At 40.7% G+C, this 21,107-nt stretch overlaps 1 protein-coding gene across 15 annotated transcripts in view; it reads right to left on the bottom strand.

The window, feature by feature from the left end:
- Positions 1-21,107, bottom strand: part of eya1 (EYA transcriptional coactivator and phosphatase 1) — a 58,672-nt gene that overhangs the window by 25,539 nt on the left and 12,026 nt on the right. For 6 of the 15 annotated variants that reach the window (XM_068581765.1, XM_068581769.1, XM_068581771.1 and 3 more), the window contains exons 1-4: positions 11,642-11,858; positions 3,865-3,992; positions 3,130-3,195; positions 1,671-1,748 (exon numbers count right to left, since the gene is read on the bottom strand). In XM_068581765.1, coding sequence (XP_068437866.1) covers positions 1,671-1,748; positions 3,130-3,195; positions 3,865-3,988 — 268 coding nt within the window. In that variant the 5' untranslated portion in view covers positions 3,989-3,992; positions 11,642-11,858. Of the gene's footprint in view, positions 1-1,670; positions 1,749-3,129; positions 3,196-3,864; positions 3,993-11,641; positions 11,859-21,107 lie in introns of those variants that run through there. The other 9 variants (XM_068581773.1, XM_068581774.1, XM_068581776.1 and 6 more) reach the window with 3 other exon arrangements.

The following is a 21,107-nucleotide window of genomic DNA, read 5'->3' as shown; positions in this document are numbered from 1 at the left end:
TTCCTTCATTAAGCATACGACTATGTGATTCCACGGTGCTGCTAACTTGAGAAAGTTCAGCCACAAATGACTCACAGAAGTATCTGCCTTAAGAATTATACACGACACACAGTGGTCAGCACTGGTACTTTAAGTAACAACTCAGATAAATTCTTCTAAATAGGAACATTTGTATTAGTGTTCTTCATTTTGGCCGCAGGCTTCAGTTCCAAAATGTTTGGCAAAAAGATGATGAAATAAATCTAAACCAAATATTAAATTCCTGACACAAAACATCCGACCTGCAAGACTTCCCTTACAAAATTGAGTTGTAGTTAAAAAGGTTTTATTGGTTTTAACTGAATGACTAATATAAATAGTATTTATATTTACATTAGTAATAGAACACAACAGGTGAACTTCAAATTATATTCCAATACATTAATGAATTAAAATTGCATAATGCACACATTTAATCATATTCATGCAACAATCACAGTTCTGCTGCATTACTCCTATTTAACTACAGCTGAGCGATGCAGTTCTTAAGGAAACATCTGTCTAATTGGTCGTGACATGTAAAATAAGGGATTTGGTTGCGGGGGAGCGCTAACTGTATGTAACTGAATGCTGTAACCCTTCACACGCGTTATTAATATTGAACACTTTTCCCACATCAGCAGCACCTGCCACTGGACAAAACCTGCTCTTCTCAACGGAGCTTTGAATTTCCCCGTGGAGGATATTAGGGTATAAGATTACTAAATTTCATTAATATTGTCAGAGACAAAAGTCATGGCAGTGATTTATGCGCTTCTAGAGTTAAGTATCGAATACTTAGTTAAACAGTTGAGGAAATACAGGAAAATTAGCAGCAAGATAATACGATGCACAGTTGGATGCGGTACAAATAATAAATGTTCATAAAAAATAGAAGAGAGTGCCGCAGGTTGACATAGATACTGCTGAGGGTGGAAAAATAATTAAGCTAAAACGTTATCACATTAGTGATTATTCATTTCAATTCCTAAAATGCTCATCATACTCTATAGTATTTATGAATAGATGTCCTTGTGTGTGTGTGTGTGTGTGTGTGTGTGGGTGTGTGTGTGTGTGTGTGTGTGTGTGTGTGTGTGTGATGTTCCTGTGCTGGGAGGAGGGTGTGAAAGCCTTGTGTCTGACAGGCCGATAGAGTAACAGCCCGTAGAGAGTAAAGGCCACTGGGACGCCGTGTCACTCCACTGGACAGACAGGTTCAGTGCATTACAGGTCATAATTCAGTCCTCACTGGCATGGGAACCACCAACACAAACACACACACACACACACACACACACACTCACGCATACAAAACACGCAGATGCAAGCAAGCACGGCATATAAATATGCTGACAAAAGTAATGTAGTTGCTTGTACAATCTCTTTCTCTCACTCTCTCACACACACACACACACACACACACACACACACACACACACACACACGCTAGTGTTTTAGCTGAAGGGACACTTCTTGGGGCGCAGCTCATAGGTCACGAATAGGGTTCTCTAGGCTCATCTCTCACTAATCAGTTCTGCAGCTGTGTGTGTGTGTGTGTGTTTGTGTGTGTGTGTGAGAGATGCAGCCAGACACATAAGGGCACACACACACGCACAGACACACACACAAACTCAACAGTCCTCCAGCCTCACCTGATCCTGAGAAGCTGTCTAGAGAGGTGTCTGCTACTGAGGTGATGAGTTCGCTGCTGCTCATTGGCTCGGTTTTAACTGCGAACAAAGAAGCCACAGTGTCACCATATGCACCAAATCAATTTATCTTATTCAAATTTTAAAAGATCGGATTAACGATCTTGTTTTTTAAAAATATAACAAAAAGTTACTTAAAGTAAAATAAAAACAGAGCTGCAAAGGGAGGAGGGTGTAGTCAAACAACATTCCATCAGTATCTAAAATAATTGCAGATAATCTATATGCAAAATTAACTTGCGCTTGTATCGATATAAATGGCTTACGGATATATTTTTCTATTTCATCATTATTTGTAATTATTTTTTATGGGATTTATCTGATGGTGCAGTATAATTAGGTTAATCTTTATCACTATTGTGAAAGAGGTGTATGTTTAATTTAGAATTTCTAATTAACCATTTTCTAATGTAAAGCTTATGAATGTATTTTAGATATGCACTATTTTCCAAGCACAATATAAATCAAACTTTAATTTGACAAAACATTCTACTTTGCAAAAAGCAAAGTTATCATTTACATTTAATGATAAATTACTGGCTTATCAGTACTTAAATGTGGCATCAAATAAAAATGTACAAAGTCTCAAACAGAACTCTGCAGGGATGAACGACTACAATTGAAATGTCAAGGAAATGTATGGCGTATAAAATCTTTTTAAGAGTGTAGCAAACGCTGTTTGACCTTGACTCCATTATACAGCTCAGCGATAGATCTGCAAAGACAATTTCACAGCTTACTGACAGCACAGGAATCTTTGAAATTAATCCATTTCACTTTAGGCGGGCTGGAGGACTTTTTCTTTTCTTTTTTCCTCCTCTTTTTTGGCAAAACAAATTGACAATGTGGGCAAGGGAGTCATGCTCAGTGGAATCCCTCATGGTTGAAGAAGCTATTTGCTGTCATGTTTTACATGTTTCCGCTATGCTCGCTCCGTGGAGAAACACATGTTGACGAGGGGCAAAATTCTTTTGAAAAAAAAATATAGATGAGAAAATGGTGGTAAGGTGCATGCATAAACTAGGACACACTCAGGTCACAGAGCACACAATAACCACTGTGTTCAGGAAACGGCGTGGAACGACCAAATGAAAACAAAATGCACAGTATGCAATCTGAGCATTCATTAACAACGGAATCCAATCCAGTCGGTGTGAAATCATGCTTCAACAGAATACCACAACAATTACAGCAAAAAACCAAAGAGTTTCTGAATGAAAGGCACAATAGTTGAGTCAACTTTAACATTTTTGCAAACTGATAGTGTAATTTTGTGACTTAAAAACAAACCCAAATTGAATGTCTTCATAAGTGAAGTAGGTGGTTTGAATAGGTTCATTCTTGCTCTCAGTTGAAAACACCAAGTATTGTCCTTTCATTGTGTCACCAAGAGTAGACGAACCTGCAGCGGACTGTGAGTTAGAACCTAACAACCAGTCTGCAGTGGTAAGCATTGTGATGTTATCACCTATGGGAAAGAAAGAATGGCAAAGGGACACATGACAGTCTGCACCAGGTCGACGGGTCCTGTGTCACGAATACACAAAGAAGAAAACCCTGAGCTTGCAGCGCAGGCTGACTTATACGTTACGGGAAGGATGTGTTGGTTTGTGACATGGGCATGACTGCTTCACTAAACAAAGGCTCAGATTTTAAGCCCAGGTAAATCACCTGAGTAAATAACTATGTACAATGCAGACCTCATGCAAAACTGCATCATTTCCATCCTGTGGGCTTTGAATAATTACATGGTTACTTGAATGAGCAGCTAATAGTCACTGGAAACAACTACGGGTCGCACTGGATTGTTGAAGCTAGAAGAATCTACATTGCAAATCAGCAAATATGAAGTGCATGCTCATGCACCATTTTTTTTTTTACTAGCTATTTTATACGATACTGCTGCAAAAAGATATTGGTAATTCAACCCCACCAAAAATGACTTAACATTTTTGCTATTCTTTTTCTTGCTTCAAATGCATGAAAGCTACACTGCACTACTTTCATATCCAAAAGTCAGCCTCACATTGGATCTTACAAATTAGCTTTTTTGCCACCATTTTCAGCCCTTTTGAAAATGTACACTAGCAGATAAGACAGGGAGAGCACCTAAAGAGCAACAGCACCGCAAACATACCTTCAGTGCCATTGGGTGTCATGGAATTGTTATTGATGTGGGAGTTGTCGAGGTTGGGACCATTAGGAGATTCACTGCTTCCACTTACTCGGCTGTGAGGACTGGCTAGATCCTGCATTTCCATAGACCTGACGAGACACACACGCACACGTGCACACACCAAATCAAATTACACATATCACTCTGGTTTCAGGGAAGACACGCAGCTCTGGTACACAATGCAATGTGCACAATATGCGTACGGTAATTTAAGTCCAGATTCAGATGAATACAATAGTGGTGATTATACAAAGTAAAAAATTGTTTTTCAAAGTAATACTAATGAGATAGTGAGTCAAAAAAAATCCATGAAAGGTACGTTTAAAAATCATTATTAACGGCATACTAATGACAACCTTGCCTGAATTTGAAATACTGATGTTTTGGTGCTACGCCAAATGGCAATGTCAAATTAACATATGAAAATTAAAGATAAATACAAGCCAAAATATGACACACACTGTCACATTTGCACAAGCAAAACACAGATTGGAATTGTGAGCTATGAAATGGATAGTAAACATCTTGACATGGCAGTTTCTGTTTTCTCACATTACAACAATCTCACTGCAAGTTACCGTTTTACATGAAGTGAACGCAAAGTGTTTACTGTCAATTTACTCTGATGTATCTTTAAGCAAAAATTGCCTAAAGTGTTTATCGTTTTGTGTGGTATGGAAGACTGTTAACAGATGTTTGCTGGTTTGAGGCTATGGTTAATGTGCCTGTTAAAAGTGCAGCACTCCGCCTGATTGTAAGAGCCCATGCCTCAGTGATAGGCAGATGAGAAGCTCATGAAGCATGTGTTTGCTCTGGCAAGCTCCTTAATTGTTTCTGTGTTTATATAAAACACCACGCCACTGAAAACATTATTCTATCTTCTCATTTGTGCACTCAAAGGATTTGATCAAGTGTAGACAATGGAGAAGATGGAAGGCACGAGTGATTTGAAAACTACGGCCACAAACTGTCTCTGTCACTGTTTCCATTGCAACAGTGAGTTAATGAAATTAGGACAAAAGGTTTTGGACATTTCAAATTATATTCCGAAGTTCTGGGTATCTCTGCTGTCGATAAACATTGGCCTCTAACACGAGGCCACAAAGATAAATGTTCGAGAAACTCAGAGTATTCTAAGTGCTATCAGATGGCATGAAAAAACTGATTTGTCTGATAAAAAGATACAATTCAGATATTTGATTATGTGCATCAACTCTATTTAAGATTATATTATAATGTTATGATATTATGATACATTTCCGTACAGCTTGGCAAATGTAGTAATTTATTGTGGTTAAATTCCAATTTAATATACATTATATATATATATATATATATATATATATATATATATGTATATATATATATATATATATATATATATATATATATATATATATATAATTTATTCAAGCGTTCTATAACAATCAAATAGACTAAGATTGAAGCGACAAAAAAACTGTAATAATAAAAATAAACAATGACACAAAAGGTTAAATCAGTCTTTTTCACACGTACTACCAGAATGGAAGCTGCATTATCCTTTTCCCAGAAGTATATTAGTTTACATCTACCCTAAAAATATCACACCCTCCAAGCCTACAACGCCATTCAGATACAATTACAGTTCAGCACTCTCAGGATCAACAATATTTCTGCATCTCAAACTCACTACTTAATCCTGTTTTCTCCTCCTTTGCCCAAACTTTTCTTCTCATTAGCTGATGTCTAGAAAGTCTTTACTATCTCCAATCTGACAACACAGTAGAGAGAAGCTGACAGTTGTTGAGCAGAGTGTCTCTGGTGCTGCTGGCACCGGCTCAACTGTGCTCTTACCTGGACCTAGATGGCTTGAGTCCTCACAAACCACACTCCCTGTCTTTATTCTGCTTCCACCTGCCGCAGCAGAAACAATGTCACTCCTTGTTATTGCAGCTCAATGTCACAGTCCAGAGCCATCCATGACACAAAAAGGCTTGTCTGAGAAAACATTATTGTTATTCTGGAGCAGAATGGGAAGAGAGGGCTCGCGGGGGGAACAGAGGCACACATTGTCTCTCTCCGAGCCGCAGCCCTACTCTGCTGTTGTTTCCTCCTCCAGGTCCTCCCTCCTCCCGGAGCAAGGGGAACACAGCCAAATGACGGAAAGGTGATTCATCATTGGTCTACGACAGCTGCAAACTGGATTAGCCCTCCCCCAATCAACATGCAAAGCGGCTTAGCCAAGGTAAGCAGGAAGGGGTGTGTGTGTGCGTGTGTGTTTGGTGGGGTCGGCAGGGGGGGGGGTTGTGGGGGCAAAGGTAGGCAGAGGGGTGAGGGGTGAGGGAGAGCAGGAGCAGGAGCGAAGGGGCACCAGAGGGTGGGAGAGCCTGCCCGCTTTCCTCCTTGAGGTAGCCTGCTGCTGGAAGGAAGATGGGACTTGTTGAGCAGAGACAAGTCAAGCGTGACACCCCTAGCATCTTCAGCAGATCTTTCATCTGCAATTGACACTATCTGAAATTTATCAGCACTCCCCCTCCCGGCATACTGACAGGTCCTAATGACCGTCAGGGCTGCTTCCCCCGGGCTTGCCCCAGCCTGGGGCCATGCAACAGCACAGACGTACACAACTTCCTAACTTCACAGCTTGTTCAGAAAGGACAGAAGGGCAGCACAAAAAACACACACACATATATATATATATATATATATATATATATATATATATATATATATATATATATATATATATATATATATATACCCTCACTCGGGCATTATATAAATCTTTTCTTTCTCTGTAGCAACACAAAAACTCATTCTTAAGTCTTTTTTTATGTATTTTTCTTGAGAACACAGCGACGCATAACTCATGTCTGTATGTCTGCATGCATGCACACACACACACACACACACACACACACACACACACACACGCAGGCCCCCAGATCAGTGGTGCAAATGCACGCACACACATGCGTGCACACACACAAAACACACACACACACAAAAACACAGATGCACACACTCTCACACACACAGGGCACTTTAGAGGCCCCCAGATCAGTGGTGCATCTCAGACAATGAAGGAGACTGGAAACAAGAACACGGAGAGCATATGGAGCCACATATGTTTCCTATGACGCTACGAATGCCTCTATTACTCTCCTTTAGCTGACAGTTACATTTTGCTCTGTCCACTCCCGCTCTGCGCGTCTCTCTCCAAACATCAAGCGGAGCCATATACTTGCGTGACTATAACACTATATTAGACGTGACTCCAGCCCACCATGGGAATACAGGGTCCAAAAAAAGGTCATCGGTATTCAACTGGTCAGGAAAAGGGAAAAATGGTCTTTTTGCAAAAAATCCGAGCATGATTTTTTAATGGTTGCCTGTTTACATGAGCCAGGGTAACCTGAGCTGCATGAGTTTTTTCTTCTTCTTCTTTTTCAACAGGCTTTGCTCTTCACACCAAAGCAAAGCCTTCATGAATACCATTCCAGCTTTACAATATGCCTGCTCTCCCACTGCTAATGGTACAGCCTTCTTTGTGAAAATAACCTTTGAGTTTAATTCTCACTTTGGACGCTACGGACAACAGCAGGGCCTCCTGACATTTCCCGATACTAAAATATGCAGAGGTTGAGTAAAAAAAAACCACAGAAGTATAAATTAAAAAAGAAAGTCCACGGAGGTAAAAAGCCATAAATACGAAAGAGAAACACACTTTGCCACAGCACATTACCAGCGATCACACAGTTGTGGAGAGAGTGCGTTGTGGTGGAGCGATGTGGTATAGTGTGTGTGTGTGTGTGTGTGTGTGTGTGTGTGTGTCTTTGGTGCCTGGTTCAGTAGTTCAGGCCAATGAAGCCATTACCATGCTGGTGTGTCAGCCATTGCCAGCAGGTGAAACCGGCCAGGTGAAGAGACAGAAGGAGGAGATGGGAGAGGAGGCCAGGGATTTAAAAGCACTAGCCTTTCTTCTGTGCCGCTAAATATTTATTGTTTCAAAAAAAAAAAAAAAAGGTCTGCATTCAGCATCTTTGATGTGCTTCTTAGTTCAACCTGAACTGCCAGGTCTTTGAAGCCCACAAGAACAAAGCCGGACTAGATGAAGCGCTGGAAGTGTCATCAAGAGGGGAAAAAAGAAGAAGTGCCACAACACGCTTCACTCACGGTTTGTTTGCTGGCCTTTTGTTTCGCTTTACTTATTTCAAGACCTGCGTCTCCAAAGGTAAACAGAGCCACTGCCAAGCTTTTAGCGTAGCTCATCTCAGCATGCAGGCTGTCCGACCCGGCACCAATCGTATATTCACCTTTGCTACATATTTTGCTACTATTCAGCAAATAGTTGTATTCCTCGCAAACTTTTAAGAGATTTGTTTAAAAGTATTTTCACGTACTTCAAATTAAAATAATCAAACATGACATTAAAAAAGAAATATGAGTGAATGTGCTACGTTTATTTCCTCCCTGTGTCATCCTTACTTGATATTAATTGTATAGGGCATAGTCTATAGTCCTTTTTAAAGTCTATGTAAGCCATGTGTTGTGAGTTACAACTTTTGAAAAACAATGCTTTAATCAAAATCTAACTTTAAAACAACTAATCCCCACTTAAGCTGGTCAGCTGAATCCACATGGTGGCCCAGGAAAAATAAATCCACTCTCAAAGAATGTAGATGCAGACAACAATTGAACACAGATGTGAGTGGAATTAGGCACAGTTTACAAAATGCTACACTTCACTTGTGTCTATACGTGGCCGAAAAAATGACGGCTGCCAGCAAATGCAACATTTAAATAGGTTGGTGTTTTTTCATCCTAGAAAGTAAAGTATTTAAGATAAGACAGCCTTTGCACATTTAAATAAAATAGATAGAAATTTGATATAACACGGTGGTCTGATTTTGAACAATATGGGCAATTTTCTAAACATGTTTTCTGAGATGCAAAAGACAATTAGTTTGTTTTAATGCAAGAGAAAATGTAATAAAACAAGTATTTGTTTTTTGATAAAATAAAATGAAATATTACATTTTTTCTTTTACATGAGCATTTGTTTATGCAACTTGGCCTGCACTTGGTACAAGGATTAGACTTGCGGCAAATTAATTTTAAAAGCACATAGTGTTTCACACATCATTTATAATGTTTTACTTCTGTAATTAAAATCATTATTATTAACAGATGTGCCGTGTGTTGATATGCAATTTGTCTCTCTCATTTGGTTCAATCTGACATGCTGCTCCAGCAATTCACACAATAGCTACGTTAAATCTGTTAATACTGTGCTCTTCAACCTCCAAAATTATTTCCAGAAGGCCAGTTTGCCTTTGAGGGGCCATCAAACAAGATTTAAGGTGCACATTTTATCACAACCTGCCTACCACCGTGACCACCGCAGAACGCGAGAGGCTTTACAACACAAAGATAAAAGAGAGTCCAGTGACAAATCTTAACGATTATATCACTTGAATGCTCGTGGCTTGTTATTCTTATTCTCTCAAATCTGACGCTGTGATCTGTGACGGTAATGTTAATTATCATCTCTGCAGGTAAGGAGGCAGAGGACATTTTTTTTAAATGCTTAGTTCATACAACATTAATATTTGAACGAGAAATTAAATGATTTGTGGTCAGAGTACAATCCCTTGAAATACAATTTATGTGCAGGCTTCTTTCTTATCTCGCGCAACGTAAACATATTGCAATTTACAAATAAACACACAAATGGGTATCAGTGAACGAGAACCTTCAATAGCAATCAGCAGCAATCTCTGAAGCTAATTTCCTGTTCTTTCAGCCATATATTCCAGATCCAAACAGTGGCGTGTTAACAAAATAACACTCCATAGTATTTAGTAAACAACCCCTGCCCACTAATCACCAAGAATGGGTCACTTAATAGGAGGTCGCCTATTTCCTTCTTCTTTCTCTCGCGCTCTCTCTCTCCCTCTTTCTTACTAATAGCTCCATCAGTGAGGCACGAGCAATTAGCCCTCTGTGTCTTTCACCGTTTTCAATCTCCTCCCTGAGAGAAGAGGACAAGGGCTCGGCTCGGCTAGACACATCTATACGGCAGGCATCAGGCCTTGGGCAAACAATGCCACCGTCACCGCCGACCACTCCTGCTTGTACACACTGCTGCTACACAGGCACGGGGCTCCACAGCCAGGAAGAGAGACCCTGATCGCTCCCTGCGTACAGGGCAAATACACAGTGTAAACAGCCCCAAATCAGCCCGCTCATTATCTGTTAATTGGATAAATAAGGTTATTGTGCGAGTGAATGGTTGCAGCAGGCAATCACACACACTGTCATGTTTGTCTGCACGGAGCGGAGGCCACTCTGCAAGCAGTCTGTGGCTCACTCGGCTAACCTCCCTATTTCCTCTCTTTCATCTGCAGACACACACCTTTTTTAAAGCCGGCGTTTGAAAATGACAGGAATTAAGAGGATGAAAAAGGGAAGAGGGAGAGGGAGGGGGGAAGCACAATTTGAGAGGGGATGAAATGCCCTACACACACAATAATTCCCTGACTTGTGATGTAAGCCTGTGATCATACGCAGAACATTAAACCAGAACATCCTTCAATTAGAGAGGCTAGTGATTACAGCGGGGGAGTCATCTTTGCTACATGCGAAACACTGGCGTGCGGAGAAGCAGCACGGCCGGGAGTCGAGGCCTGTTGTCTCGGTCAGACGCAGAGAGCCTCTCAGGTCTCCTCGCAGCATTCCTGGCCTCAGCAGATGGCATTAGATGTCAACTGCTTTAACTGTGTTGGTTTTGTTTGTTCTGCCAGTCAAAAAGGGACTCCTGCAGGGAGCAGCATGTTTTCCTAGCCTGATCAAAAATGTGAACTGGGCCAAGCAGAAGAAGATCCCATATTTCAAAAGAGGAGTTTGGATTCTTTTGCAACTAGTATATTACTCTCTCATGCTAACACAATAGTCTGTATTTGCTATTTAAAAAGGTACATTTTAAAATACATGGAGAAAAAGTTGAAGTGAGTTATGTTTAGGATTGCAAATTTAGGGGAGTTTTTGTACATTTGTTATTTATAATGACAGACAAATTGGACTGTCACGTTTCTAAACCTATTGGACTAAAACTGTATGTATTATAAAAACTGAACATACAGTGAGCTTTTAAAGGATTTTTATAACACACTGTAATTTAATATGAATTGTTATTTAAATTACATCTTATTGCATTATTATTATTATTAAATCTTCATCAGGATGTGAGTTGCATTTACTTTTACTGAAATTAAAATAAAGAATTCATCAAGAGCAATCTATTTTTTTAATATTTATCTATCATTGTCAGTAAATTACAGTTACCTGTGAAGATGAAAGCCTTCCTCTCTGCTTGATATTACTACGGTTGAGCATTTTTTAATAACTCAACAGCATTATAATTCTTAGAATAATAGAGGGGTAGTAGGTGCTGTTTTAAGCTACAACAATTAATGACAAGTGCAGAGATTAAATGGTGACTCCTGCTGCTTTGTTGATATGAATACTTTAATTGACGTTTATGTCTTAAATTAAATGTTGATGTAAATGTGCCAAAAAAAGGAGATCATTCGACAAACACATACACACACACACACACACACACACACACACTCACACACACACACACACATATACACACACACTGAAATACCCCCCAAATTTGAGAAGAACAGACAAGACAGTCAGTAAACTGACATATAGAACATCACATACAAATTAAAGCCATACTCACAACAATTATGGTTGAATCCCTGTGTGTTTATCCCTTCTTACAGCTTCTTAAAAAAAAACTTCTACAGAGAGATCGTTCAGTCCAGGAGAACAGACGTCAAACTTTCTGAAAGGGTGTTGGTAGAATCTGTAGCACAATAAATGTAAACTACAAGACTACTTTTTTCTTTTTCATTTTAGGTGCTGGAACCCATGGAGCCCCGTGCCGTATCTCAGGAGACCCGGTCCTAGTGAGAAAGAGAGTTGTCCGATTACTGCTTCAGGCAGTGACTAGTGAGTGTTTGAGGAAGAGGGAAAAAAAAGAGAGAGAGTGAGAGAGCGAGGCAGAGGGAGGGAGGGAGGGAGAAAAGCAGTGAATGAGGGAGGGAGAGGGAGGCTGCTGCCGTTTGAAAAAGCAGAAAAGTTGCTCGGTGCTCTCTCACAGGAAGACTTTGGGTCAGGAGGAGGCACGGGGGAGCCGTGCCTCACACCAGCTCCCCATATGTCATTCACTCACAGCTTTAAGCAATACAGCCCTCTCCAGATTGTATCAGTTGAGACTAAGACAATGAAATGGCAGCTCTCTCCACCGCCCTGCCTGTCCACAGGAACACCAGGCTCCGCTCACACACCCCAAGGGCCCACACTTTCCCCCCCCCCCCCCTCCACCCCCTCTTTTCTCTCTTGTTTTTGTTATGCTCTTTTTCTTCCATCACAAACCACATTTTTCGCTCTCTCTTGTGAGTCTTAGGTCGCTGCAGGATTTCTCTTTGTCATAGAGAGACTTCTGAGGGTAAACAAGGGCTTAGGTCATTGGCTTAGGTGATGGGAAGCCGGAGGTTTAACAGCGGCCGAGCGGCTCGGCTCTGTCCGTCTCCACGGCAGTCTAGTGGAAGTCCTCCGTCAACACATACACACCACGTCTGTGTGCAAGGTAATGACTGCCTTCTGTCTGCTCCAGGTTATTATTTCAACTGTGCGAAGCGGCTATAATACACAAGGCCATGCTGCTACTGATGAGCTTGAACGGGTGATTTCTTCAAGCTGGTGATGAGGCTCGTACAGCTTTTGCTTCAATATATCGGGACTACTTTCCCCGCCCAAGAATATCACTTCTGTGTAATGAACGGTGGAGAGGTCAATAGACCATTTAAACGTTGTTAAATTTCCACATTGGATGAAATACCGACTGTAATACTGAAAAATGATTCACAAGAAAGAGGAAATCCTACATTTACGATGGTAAAGAGGTGGCGACAGAAGAAGAACACCCACGGCCAGAAGAATAGCACACTGTGTTAGCGGTTGGCCTTATGTATGCACTGCTTGTACGTTAACTAGTCAGTGGGTGATGATAAGAAATGAAAAGAAGCTGAAAGACCAAATGTATTTATTTTTTCATGTCAGATGGCGTTTTGTTTCAACTAAAAAGAACTGACAAATGAGTCAATTTCTTCATGAAGATCTCTGGAGTTCACAACCCAGACTGAAAGCAGGTCAACAGCAACCTCTGTAGCAGTCGTCAACAAGGAGCTGACAGAAATAGACTCAAGCTGCACGGCTCCTGATTTAAATACACTGCAGTGATGATGTGGACGGGCTGGAAACGCAAGCGCTACTTCCTTCTCCAAAACCAACTGCCCACAGGTAAATACACAGGCTCTCGTTTCAATATCGAAGCATGAAATATATTGCACATCGAACAGGTTTCTGATAACTCGATTGACTAATAGATGCTCGGGGACTCTCAAGTAACTATTTCTAATAGCGGAGGGGTACACATGCCAATTGAGTTACTGCGTTTACTCTGTCACTCTCTATTTCAATAAGCAGCTGTACAAAATTAGTTTGAGATGTAATTTTGCAAGTGAGTTATTTTCCAATTGCACAGTATAATTATCCATGGTTGTTTATGTCTCAACGACTGAACTCAGATTTTCCTCGTCCTCTCCTGAATGCAGTGCTCCAATCAACCTCGGCATTTCACTGGAGATGTTTGGTGATTATATTCCCATGTTCCACAGCATGCAAAGAAAGGCTGTTCAATGCAAACAAGCCCATGTAAACTTTAAACTTTTGAGTTGTCAAGCTGATGAGTTGTTGGGGTCAAGAATGATGCCTTTGCAAACATCATATATAATACAAAATGACATTATAAAAGGCACTAAGACACATTCAACATGTAAAAACCTCATTAGATGCATACATTAGATCATAATAATATGTTTTGCAACTATAAAAACGCATATACAGCCGTTCTACATCTGCTAAATGGAAGCTTAACAAAAGATGCACTGATACTGTTCGACTGACATCAGCTCTAAAACGTCACTTGCCAAAAACTATATCAAGTGAGAAATTTGAGAAGTGGGCTAAGATTAAATGTGAAGCCGTTCTTTATTGGGGATTATCTTGATGGGACTCACTGGTCCTCATGTGGGGTTGCAGGGATGCCTGCCTGCAATTTAGAGTGAAGAGAGATCGGCACTGTCCTCCGCTGCCAACAGGTTAGCCACTCAGCTTCTCACACACATGAAAATAGACTCACGTCCAAATGGCTGATTCTGTTTTTAAGATAAGGAATGGTTGGTTGATGTACCTCTAACTGGAATCCGAGTGCTTGGAAAGTTTTAGATCCTAAACTGCTGTGAGTTTTTCCTCTATTGGTCCACAAAGGGGAACATCTCAGTAAAGCCAGTTTGCTTATCTTGACAAAGAATACATGAACAGATTGAAAGGTACAGGAACGGTGGGACACGGGATCAAATAGTACAGATGAAACAAAATGCTCACGCCCTGGTGACACAGTTGCAATATTTTCATATGCATATGCTGCAAATTTGTTTGGGTAGAACTACTACAGTGTTTATACAATGTCACACATAGAGGGTGGATCAAGTTGCTTTTTTGACACAAGCCTCAGCAGAGCATTACACTCCAAACCTTCCCCCAAGAAGAGAAACCTGAACTTGGGATAACTTTGGATAAAATAACAGTTTTTATATATTTACACAGGCATTACTAGGTGAAGTGTTCACCTATTGACTAAGGAGAAAATACAAAAAACCCTTAACTACACAAACCTCCCGTCCCACAGTCTTGCCCCTGACACAAGTGGGACATTAAGTTTGCTGGATGGCAATTTGTCAAAGAGCTCTGTAAGTGCTAGGTACTGGATTTTCCTGGGTGATTCAATGAGCATAGTTTCCTGTTGAAAATAACCGAGCGGTCCAGAGTGACATATCCTTGGTAAAGCAAAGCAGCACTGATGACCAAGGGAAATTCAAGATCATTTTCAATACTATTCCATTCCTCCTCTGTTCCCACTGCTTGTGTTTTCCTGTGAGCACGAAACGAAAAGCAACTTGCATCGCAACATAACAGCCATAGCAATGAAAGCAAAAACAAAAAGCAACCAACATTATAATTTTGAGCCCCAAAAAACATGTTACCTTGAGTTCAAGATGTCTTTCTACATGCAGTATTCGAGTATACACAATATAACATTAACCCATCTATCTACCAGGCTTTCATTAAACTCGAAAGAAAAGCTTTGATGATGACAAGTTGCCACCACAAAAAAGGTTTTGACAGTGCAGACAGATAATTTTGAAGTCCCTCAAGGTAAATTAGTAGCAAGTCAAGTGCTTTCAAGTGGTGAATGAAAGTTTCGAGTGAAGCCAGAATTCCTTATAAACAAACATCAGGTTGGCCCGCCTCACCGAGGAGCAGCGATAAAAGTAAACACAGCATACCTCAACATGAAGATACAGTGGAGCTTTCCTCCACAAGAAGCGGGGAACAAATGAAATGGTTAACCTCGGAGGACGTCAGGAACTCAAATTAAAGAGTGACCTTACTGTTGTCGCTATTGGCTCTATGGACGAAAAAAAAGAGACTGTTCTTTGAACTCAGCAAGATTTCTGTTTGTAAAACATTTAGGAAGCACATTTAAGCACAGAACTTCAAAAACATACACAAGTAATTTCTTGTATTGTTGTGTTAAGAAACCCAGCGCATGCTGAGCAGTATTTGATTAAGGAACACTCAGCGGACACATTTATCCAGGCATATGCCATAAGAAACACGTTTTACTTCATGACTGGTGAGGCACACCTGGAGAAAGCCTATGAGGACCCCGAAAATCCTCAGACAGACACTTTATTGCTCTCCAATGGCCCCAAACAAGCCAAACAAGCACACTTTAGAGACCTATTACTCAGAATGAGACATCAGTATGGCTGGAAGTATCACCGTGGGCATTACACTTAAAATATATAGCCTGTTAAAAGATGAAGAGAATAATAAGAGCAAATTCAGCTCAATAAGTCACATGAACAAGGTTTGGTCAATATGTTCTGAGATGCATATTTTCCACATGATCAGATTTTTGTTATCAATAATAGATTTAAGAAAATACACACTTTCGTGGTGGCAGATCCTTTTTTTTTTTTATAAAAGAGAGGTCTCTCCAAATTCAGAAGTCTTAACACACCGATACATGTAGAAGTACACTTCCTGTTTAAGTGAAGAACCACATCACACGCTGAGCTGCCACTGGCATTGGAGTTGTATCGCAACCTGGATATTTCTCCGAAACTCTCTCATCAAAATCTTTGAGGCAAAAAGAAGAGCAGATAGTTGCAGAATATCCTCACTTTTATACAACACATTTGTGAGGAAATACTCAACAAAAATGTATTCACTAAATAGACCAGATTTGAGCTATACAATATTACCATTTACTGATTCACTCGATTTGCAATAGAGATCATTATACATATTTTTTTAAAATATGGACTTTCTACAAACTCATTTGACTTAGAAAAAAAAATCTCTAGAGTAATAATCTAAATTATAATAAACTAAATATCTGTCATATCATACTATTGAATACACATTTTGAGATTTGCTTCATTTGAAAATTAGGGTTGTTTTTGGTTTGGTGTTAAACTACTTGTCCGCCTCATTAGTGTGTAACCACTAATTAGAACAAAACAACAAATCTTTCAGTGCATGACACACACAGGGACATGCTCTCACATGCCTTTCACCCCCAAGTGCACTGAATCAGTGCTGGATGAAGCTTCACTTCACTGGTGCATTTTCAATTGATGCCAGAAGATGTTTGGACAAACAGGTTCACTGGATAGATCATTAAACAGTATATATTTTCCTGCTCTTTTTCTACAAAGCTGCAACGTGACCATTCGCAAACAAACAAAAATAATGTTGTTTCAAAATTCTGTGGCAGTCGATTGCTGTAAATGGAAACCGGCAATCTTCTGCCTCATTCTCTAATTTTATAGCTGAAAAACTGAGGCCTACTTTGATTGCAAATACAACTGCTGAGGTATTAAGTAGAGCAGATATCATTGATCGTTTTAGGTGGTATGAGGGATGGAGGGTGTGACTTCCTGGTAGTAATCTGGTATTCTGGTTTAAAGACAGAGCCTCGTCAGCAATGGCACTAAATATGAGTCAGCTGCACCCTAAAATACCAATATGTTTGGTAATAAATTTTCAGCACCCCTCTAATGGCAGCATTTGTCAGGACAGCCCCAACTGTCTGGGACTGCTTCGTACTTGTGCAACCCAGGCGACCAGAAATGTGGCACTCCCCGTCTCCTCCACAGCTGCCGGCCCAGTTGGGCCCAGCTCAGCAAAGTGCCAGGGGGCCATGGCGCTTATCAGCAGGCTCGTAGTGGGTCCGGCCCACGAGGAAGGAGGGGATGGTCGTCACTGGGAACTTGTGATTTCCACACCACCAACTCCCAACGGGTTAGAGTATAAATGCAGAGGTTATAGACTTAACTTCAGCCTTGCAACACAACCCCCTCAGGCTGACTTGCTGTTCCTGTACCCCCCTAACTCCCAACTCACCAAACCCCCACTAGTCCAGCCACTGTGACATTTGTGAAGCCAGGAGTCCACATAACAAAAACACATTAGGCAAATGTCTGGGGTCAAACGTCTGTTTGAATTGGCCAGATGAAAGCCACTTAGATTGGGTCTGGGCCATTCTGCTTAGAGACTAAATACAGTTACAAAAAGAGGCAGTGCTATGCGAGCCAGTGGTTTGTCTCACAGGCAGAATATGCTTCCACATTCAAGTTCTGATAGCATCTGTGCCAAAGGACAATGAAAGAGTTTGGACAAGGCTATTTAAGCCTGGGGTATTACCAATCAGCTATCTATTCCTACATAGATAAAACAAAACAAATACTACAGACCGGAAAAATAACTTATATTTAACCTACATCCGCATTTGTTCACTAAGAGGCAAGTGCAAGCTAACACAGCGGGGTTATTTACAGCGATGAATGGGCATTCCCATTGGACACCAGTTTTCAGTAATTTTAAACTCCTGGACAGACTTAACAGCTGGGCTTATCTGTCTCCCCGGCCTCCTTCTGCATGTGCACCGAAGCTCAGATTAACTAGGCACCAAATGTCACTCATTTTATAGAACGGCAGGAAACATGCTGAGCAGCAAAAATTTTCACAGCCTTGAGGACAGTGTGAACTATTCGCAGCTTGCCAAACCAGTTACTGCCTCCAATCATATCAGAGGGACTTGAAGCATGACAAGAAGTTCCAAAATAACCAATGGGCTAATCACAGTTTAAGACTATGCGAGGAGAGTGCTGACGTATATGCTAATACCTAACCCGAAAGTACCTCTTGGTGACTTCTGTGCATGTGTCTGGAACTTGTCGCTGCAGTCATCATGAGTAACGGAGACAGCCTTTCATTTATTGTTTTTACTAGAGCACTACTGCTACACTATCAATATCCAATGAGCAGGAAGCACTGTCCGAGTTACTTTACAAATTAGAAAACAAAGACTGCGTCGTCCAAGTGAGGAAGCCACTAAAAGTGGGTTATAAACCAGTAGGAAATAACAAATACAGCAGTAATTCATTGAAAGTAAACATCCATTCACTCTATCCAATCCAGTCTAATTGTAATGCTAGTCTACTTTCCTGAGACCAAAGACTTTACAGCTTCCCGATGCAGTTCATTTGGACAAACATATCATTGTGAAAGACATCAATAGAACCGACTGGACCAAATGATATTCCAACTTTCCATGTTTGTTTCCTCTTGATGTGTTTGGAACGGCAGTGGCCCTGCTAAAAGGTGACTTCCTCTACGAGGAAATGGAATTTGCAATGTACTCCTGACAGCACACTCTCCCTTTGTACTTGTGTGAAATATGTTGTATCTCATTAAGCTCGAAGTGCTTAAGCTATTTGAGGGAGAACAGTCTAATAGTTTACATCGCAGGAACCCACATAGTGGAACAATATTGCTTTGTTTCAATGTGAGACCTAGAGCTATAGAAAACACAACAGTTGGTGCTACCGAGCAATTTAACTAAATGTGCTTTTTGCAACAGTAAAAAAATGAGAATACTAGCAACAAAAACGAAATGTGATCTCCTCCAGGACACTGACGAGTCAGTTTATATCTCTGTTGTGTCCTTTCCATAAATTAGTCCACTGCTAGAAGTGTTTCCTGTAAATGTTTCATCTTCTTTTATCGTAGTATTGGTTGCAAAGAAACATTACTGAAGGTGCGAGTCAAGAAGGAAGTAACAAACGGACGTTGAAAGTAGGTGAATGACCACAACAGTGCTGTTGAAAGTGAGCATGGTGCTGGAAATGTATTGACAGGTCAGATTTACGTGCGTTTAAAAGCTTTAAAGACAGGAGAGATTGATTGTTAGTTAAGTTAATGTATCTACTCCATAAACTAAATAGATTCCTATTGATATCTCACCACTTTTAAAAGTCCATCTCATTCATCTCTTGTCTAGCCACTTAAAAACATATCTGTGGACACAGAGGTTTCTTACTGTATCTACATTTTTACATCTAGTTTTAATACGGCAACAACTGCAGGTCTTGAACTGAACCTTGATAATGTGTTTCGGGTCGGTATGAAACAATTGTAGCCACATGTACAGTATGTAAAGGTAACAGTAGAGCAGAGAAAATAGAGGTACTGATATTATAATATACTGTATGTCAACTAAAAGTCAGAGACATAGTTTAAAATTGGAGGTGCGTTTGATGCAGCTGCCAAATGCCCTCAAGGAGATCTTTTCTTGAACTCTGTTCGAGACACCTTTGATAATGAATACGGCTTTTCAACCCTGTGAATCAGCGATACATTATCTCTTTAGTATGGAGGGTTTCCTGATTAACCTTTTGCTAGAGATGCACACAGTGGGGGAAGACGTGATGAACTGTCAAGGACCTCTGATGATGAACACATGACTCATCGATACCAGCAGCTCCGTACGGCTTTGCTGAAAACACAAATGAAACCACAACAAAGAAATTCCGGTCATCCGGGGCATTGCCTCTGCCTCCAAAATAAACATTACGTTTTGTTTTGAGGATCCGCTTCTGCATTGAGGGGGGAAAAGCAGACAGTGGGAAAACAGGAGAGAAGAGTGTGAAGCCTTCTTCCACTTGACTTTGTGACTTAATTGCTGAAGCCCCGTGTGTTTTGTTGTTCTCAAAACATCCAGACACCTCTCAAGTAGACTTTAAGTCCATCAAAAACCCAAGATGTTATGTCTCTTCTGAATGAATACAATTGTTGGTAATACTTTCTGTGCCTACTCTACCAGCTAGATAGACCTATAAATAGCTCAGCAGCCTGCCATGGAAACAAACAACCGCCGAGCCGCGGATCAGTTACAGGAGTAGCAACTTTTTATAGGTCACAAAAACTTCCAGTTGCCTTGGAAACAATTTGGAAGAATAGCGCACTTTTGGACACAGAACAGGTAATACAGGTCAGGGCAATTAGAGGGCCCATTTTGTTGAATAGGAGTTATCTTGGAGCCGGGTTGGGGTAATTGAGGGGTTTGCTCATTCACTGGCCACGGACTGTTCTTCTAATGCTGCACCTGGGCCAAAGCACCTTGAACAGCTCACAATGGAAAGAAATGCCTGTTTGTTTTCTGTTCCTCAGTGGGAAGTATCTGGTGGAAATCTGCCAAAGCACGGGACTGGTGGTTTAACAGAAAGCCACTATCTGAACATTGATTTCCATTTTGACGTTGATAATATTGTTAAGTCTGTAGCCGAGTGCAAAGCAAACGATCCATTTGACTACAATTGTGTCCAGAACTCTGAGCGTGAAACATGTTGTTTTTCTGTATGTTATATAACAGCAATGTATGTATATCTCTTGCTCTGTGGCAGCTTTGTATTATTTGTGCTTTAATATTTTGTTTTTTTGTCAACGAAGGTGCTTCTCACGGTCTTTATGTTGTCTTCGTTCAGCGTCTTTGGAGGTCCTTTGTTTCTGCATTTGTTGTCGGTGCCAGGCTACAACTCCGGCACATCTGGGTGAAACTCTTACTGTACCTGTTACTAAAACCCCATAGAGGCCTACATTCACAGCTGTGACTCTCGGAGCAGCTTGGCTCATCCATTGCATGATGACGATGCAATTTACAAAATTAC

This window comes from Clinocottus analis, unplaced genomic scaffold, assembly GCF_023055335.1.
Source record: "Clinocottus analis isolate CAN_PGR_092001 unplaced genomic scaffold, fCliAna1.0.p SCAF_18, whole genome shotgun sequence".
NCBI classification, from domain to species: domain Eukaryota; kingdom Metazoa; phylum Chordata; class Actinopteri; order Perciformes; family Cottidae; genus Clinocottus; species Clinocottus analis.
Note: the sequence above shows the minus strand (reverse complement) of the source record. Positions and strands in the feature narration are given on the sequence as shown.